This window comes from Furipterus horrens, unplaced genomic scaffold (assembly GCF_987537825.1).
Source record: "Furipterus horrens unplaced genomic scaffold, mFurHor1.1.pri manual_scaffold_4, whole genome shotgun sequence".
Taxonomy (NCBI): domain Eukaryota; kingdom Metazoa; phylum Chordata; class Mammalia; order Chiroptera; family Furipteridae; genus Furipterus; species Furipterus horrens.
In genome coordinates, this window is record NW_028327174.1 from 30,368,810 (window position 1) to 30,374,809 (window position 6,000).

The 6,000-nt window shown below is 34.8% G+C and overlaps 1 protein-coding gene across 1 annotated transcript in view; it reads left to right on the forward strand.

The window, feature by feature from the left end:
* The window catches only part of PIK3C2G (phosphatidylinositol-4-phosphate 3-kinase catalytic subunit type 2 gamma), a 283,426-nt gene extending 277,901 nt beyond the window's left edge, over positions 1-5,525 (forward strand). The window contains exon 34 of the mRNA XM_090275472.1: positions 4,988-5,525. Coding sequence (XP_090131598.1) covers positions 4,988-5,140 — 153 coding nt within the window. The 3' untranslated portion in view covers positions 5,141-5,525. The remainder of the gene's footprint in view (positions 1-4,987) is intronic.
* Positions 5,526-6,000: the final 475 nt, after the last annotated feature.

A 6,000-nucleotide genomic window follows, 5' to 3' on the forward strand; every position in this document is an offset into this window, starting at 1 on the left:
AGTCTAAGAACTCCTCACCTAACACTAAGTCCTACAGATCTTCTCCTATATATTTTCCTAATGTTTTATATTTTTACATTTTGTATTAAGTACATTATTCGTTTTGAGTTAAATTTTAAATTCAAGTATGAGATTTAAGTTAGGGTTTATGTTTTTGGTCTATGAATACCAATTATTCTAGCACCCTTTGTTGGGAAGGCAATTCTTCCTTTATTGAATGTCTTTCACACCCTTGTCGGTAATTGAGTGCTCATGCTCATTCATTGTCCCATACTTAGCCATATTCCCAAGTTACATCAGACAGCTTGTCATTTCCTGAATAGTTGCTAAGACTTCAGTGATGAAGCATGGGCACTGTTCACCCTCTCTGTCTTTCACTGCTGACTTTGAGGCTCACTTCAAATGTGGGCTCTATGAGCCACACTCTCTCCTCCTCGACTTTTATACCACTCTCATCACCTTTTACTTAGTCCTTAGTCACACACGTTCTTTTCTTACACTATGTTATACACATCTTGAGAGCAAGGAAATGTCTTATATTACTTAGTCTCTTTAAAACTTAATTACTTTTAAAAAGACTTGTGGAATTAAATCTTTGGGTAGTTTTATAAGTAATACTTTGTGTGTGTGTATATGAAATATAAAACTATAACTATAGAGAGTAAGACTTCCCTAATCTAATAAGGGAAGATATTTTGACATTTTATTATTTTTCATAATATCAACAGCTGAGGTACACAACTCCTAACAATATCACTAGTTTCTATACTCTTTGAGTATAACACCTCCTTATTCAATATCAACAAATTTCTCAGACTCAATGATGTAGTTCAGCACATCATGACAAAACGCCAATAGCAATTCAGGAGATTTGAAATAAACTTGTGTTTTGATTACTTCAAGTTTATTTATTATTAAAGACAGTAGTAAATATAGATGCATAGAGATTATATGTTTGTTATGTCCATAAATTTTCTGATGGCTTGTAATAATTTTGGGCTGCATACATGCATGGTCCACTGATTAAAAATTACTGCAATAATTTCTCCATTAGTCTATGCTTATAGCATAAATATACATCATTCATATTTTGAACACATGTAAAATTGCTTTTAAAACTGTAATCCATGCATAACAAGCTCCAATTTATCCATAGTCCAGATTTTCAGAAATGTGAATTAATGTGTGCATAAGTAACTATTATAAGCAATTTTGGCAGAAAAACTGCTTCAATTTAGAAAGCCATGAGGGAAAAAATAGGGTTATGATATTTTTATTTTTTTCCGATATGCTCCATGTCTCTATTAATACAACAAAAATATTTATTTTAAGAAATGCAAAAAAATACTGTCCCCCAGTTTGAACTCTGGTTTTACTTGCTCTTGTCCTCAGCTGTCATGTAAGCCCTCAATTGTGTGCATCCTCAGTAACACTTTATACATTTTCTAGGGAGCCCCGTAAATTAGCACATGGCCTGTACCTTGTTTTGAACTCCCCGCTTTGCCTCCTGGGTATCACTACATGGGCCACTCACCAAGGCTGGGATTTCTCAGCTGCCAAAGCCGTGCATTGTTCTGCGAAGTGGGAGAGAATGGCCTTGCTCTCCTCCTTATATAAATCTCTTAGAGGAATACAAACCGGTTATTACAATGCATCACCAATATCTTACAAGATTCTTCATGAAAATAGCTCTTTGCATTTTTATTCATAGACATTTCCCTTCCTAAGACCCAGACCTGAGAGAGGCTGGGTCAGTGACATTGCCAAATGTCCTTTTAGCATCCACCCTTCAGGTACTGAAGCTTTCATACAGAGCCACACCTGTCTACTTACCACTTCCCAGGTACATCTTAACGAGCTTTGCCAGCAGTTTCCCTGAAAACCCCCAGCATACACAAACCACAGTGGTAGACGTGGCTGGGTTCAAGGTGGGGTAGGGCTGGTTGTAGCAGCGCTCAGAACTGCACGGCAGCTTTTCAGAAGCAGAGCTAGGATTCTGGCTCCAAAACTTCTGCTCTTTTCACTCCACTGCCTTTGGCATTTGGTTAAAAACCATCATTTCCTTTAATGATTCAATAGAAATACAGATTCTATCTTATAATACAAGTATCTTATTATAGTCCATGTATTTTTTGCATTGTATTCTTTTCTTAGATATTATCCTATTATAAAGCATAAAGGGGAAATTAGAAAGGACAGAACATAAACTTACTGTGTTTTATGTACCTGAGGTCAAACAGTGTTACCGGGGCTGCGTAACTAGATGCAGGTTCCAAACGGCCCACACTGACCCAACTTAAACTGGCTTTGTTATCCTCCCTCTCTCCATCCGCAAAGTTCTGTTCTCACTGGTTTTGAACTCTCCCTTTCATTATCTTGCCTCCTCACTCCTCTTCCCACCAGCACCAGCAACACTTCAGCTTCCATATTGTTGTTCTCCCACAGCAATCATTAAAATACATTTTAGAATTATTTACTAGGCCCTGGTGTCAAACATGACAGACCGAATGCTTGTATATAAGTCAGTAGATATTAATTACCTTAAACAATGTTTTTCTACGTGATGCAACTATTTCAAACCCACAAATATAATATTTTCCAGGAGGCAAGGAAGCCTTGGCTCATGCCTGTGGGTAAAAAATGTACCATAAAGTAAAATGAAAAGAGCTGTGCAGTTTTGGTCTGTTTATGTGAAGGTAAAACACATATGAAATAATTTGGTGACAATGTCGCAAAAAATAAAATCATTTGTGTACTTCTCTAGCACTACCCACTAATTATTTATTGAGCAGTAAGGAAAGAATGCTTATTTTTTTAATAATGTAGGTACAGTTACAAATTAACAGATATATGTCAGCTATTCTGTGCAATGATTGCATGCTCATAAAACAAGTCACTTTTTAAAAATTATGCAGAATGAAGCATAAGGGAAAAATTCATTAAGTGATATAAACTTTGGAGTTCAAATGTTTGTATTTTAACCAGGAAGGCAATTAATTTCTAAGGACACTTCTTGAAAATATCAGTTTGCTAAATATGTAGGAGACTCAAGTCTGTCTTAAAGCGTTGTCTCCAGTCGACTAATCTAAAACTCGAAGAAACACTGTTCTTTTTTGTGTATTTAATGAATCTTTTTCAGCAACAATTTATTAGTGTTTAATATATACCAGGCTTTGTGGTAAGGCTTGTATTTATCATCTCATTTATTCTTCCCAACAATGTTGAAAGATAAGTATTATAATCACCATTATGCAAATGAGAAAACATATCATTGACAACAGATTCATGTAACTATTAATAACTGATATGTTCCTTTCAAAGTTATATCTTTAAGGCCTATTTATATCATTCACAGAGTTCTTAAGCCAGACTTCCCAATGACCTAAGGCTTAGAGTTATTCCATTTTTTGACATTTCTAAGGCAGCCCTTAAATTCCTTTATTATGCCCATGGAGCTCATGGATAAAATGGAATTATTTGAATAAGCAGTCCTAGGAAACTGGAAGGACAATCTCCTGTCTGAAATGGAAAATTCTGAAAGAGGAGGTAGCCAGGGGCTGTCACAAAAAGCAGGGTAGACTGGGTTGACACATTATATTGGATCTCACATCCTTGATTGAATTATTATTTTACTTGACAAGTGAGTCATTGTTCAGAGCAGCTGAGAAATTTTGAACAGAATTTCATGGTAACTTAATGGGTTCATAAGTGACAGGTAAATTGCAGTACGATGGACCAGAAACTATATCCATACACAGAGGAGGCCTCCCAGTCAACTCAAAGGACTTCCCCTGAAGCTGTTTCCTCTGCTTCTTTTTTGCATATATAGGGAATACTTTTTTCCATCTTGTAGATTATTTGTAAAAAGCAAGCAAGTTTGAAGTGGCATATGAAACTGCTTTTCTAAATGTATTCTAAGGAGTTTCCCTGGGAAGCATGTTGGACTTACACACAGCTCCCCACTCTTTTCACGATGCATAACTAACTTCATGCTAGTACTACACTTTCCATTTCTTTGCCACTGCAGGTGGCCGGGAGTGATGTCTGTGACTTAGCTTACTTCCTGGGTGTTATAAAACACAGTTAAACATATCTCTTGAAAAAGCTAGTTACATGACTAGTAAGTGAAATGGAGCAAGACACAAAACTGTATATCAGCTTAATTATGATTCAGATTCATAAAGTGTGATTATTTATAGAAGAAAAATAGGACAACACAATGTTAACTGTAATTATCTCCCAATGGCAGATATATAAATATTTGCTTTCTTTTCTTTTTATTCTTTTTTGTTTCAATATTTTATTTAATGAGCATGTATTTTCATAATTAAAAATTGAGAAGCCAAAGAACTTACATGCATAACCCATGGACATGAACTAAGAGAGGAATTGCTGGAGGGAAGGGGTGTATTGGGCAGAGTGGGACAAAAGGAAAAAAAATTGGGACAATTATAACAGCATAATCAATAAAATTACCTAAAAAAATAAAGCAATTTTAAATAAAGTAACTACAGGATGACTTCTTCACAAGTATAATAGGAAGAAATACTGTTATACTACATTAAAGTAACATGAGGAAATCATGGAAATTGGTCTGCTTTCCTCATTAGCTTTCGCCAAAGAAGATAGTGTTCAAGTTTCAATGTTGCACAGTAAATTCAAGGACAGTTAAAAGGTGAAGTGTATTTAAATTTCTTAGTAGAGGATGATTTACAGTCTTATTAAATTTGAGGTGGACAATTATTAATGAAATCAGAATATATTCTAAGCTTCTTATAAAAATATTCTTTCATTAAACTTCATTATTGTAGCAGAATCTCTATAACTTTTCAGAATTAGAGTTAGCAATGAAGGATTCTAACAACATTAACATACCCATTTCAAAGTAAAAGACATTAGCAGCTAAATATTTTTATTAAAAACAATATTTTTAAAAGATGCATTTAGCATATCTGATTTATATTTTCATTATTCCTTTACTTTTCAGGTGGTATATGACGAAGTTACAGAACTCCAAGGACATGTCTTAATGCTAATTGTGAAGAGCAAAACCACATTTGTGGGAGCAATTAACATCCAACTTTGTAGTGTCCCACTCAATGAAGAAAAATGGTACCCGCTAGGAAACAGTATAATTTGACCACTGCTGGGAAAATGTGCATTATTCATTAACTTTTTATGTTTTTTCCATTTCTGGGTGTCTCTGTCATGGGCAGGACATTTTTGTTGTCAAGGATAGTGTAGTGTTTTAAGGACACAAGAAAAAGAAATCAGAATCAGTCTTTTAGAGTTAGTTATTCTCTACCTGCCTTTCACTCTTTTTAAAGAATACTTTCTCCTTAAATAGAATGCAGACTGTATAGAATTCAATATGTAAAGTAATAAAGGACCTTTAATTTAAATACATCTTTGAGTCAAACATATGATCACACTGTTTCCATTGTGTGGCTACAGTTAAAAGCAATATTTTTCATGTATTTTTAAAGAAACACAGGCAAATAAATAAATCTCATCAGTTAATTTAAGACATGATTATATCTGCAATAGATTTTTAAAATTTACATTGTTTCTTTTGTTTCCCCTACCTGAGGGGTTATAGCAGATAAAATATTGCTATGAGCAATGTCCAAGATGTTACTGCCTATGTTTCCTTCTGGGGTTTTTATGGTTTCAAGTCTAACATTTAAGTCTGTAATCCATTTTGAATTTATTCTTGTGTGTGGTGGAAGAAGGTGGTCTAGTTTCATTTTTCTGCACATATCTGTCCAATTTTCCCACCACCATTTATTGAATAAACTACCTTTAGCCCATTGTATGTGCTTGCTTCCTCTGTCAAATATTAATTGACTATAAAGGTGTGGGTTTATTTCTGGGCTCTCTGTTCTGTTCCATTGATCTATGTGTCTGTTTTTGTGCCAGTACCAGGCTGTTTTGATTACTAGAGCCTTACACGCCACTACATGTCAGAGCTATCCAATCTCTGAATTGTGATGGGGACAC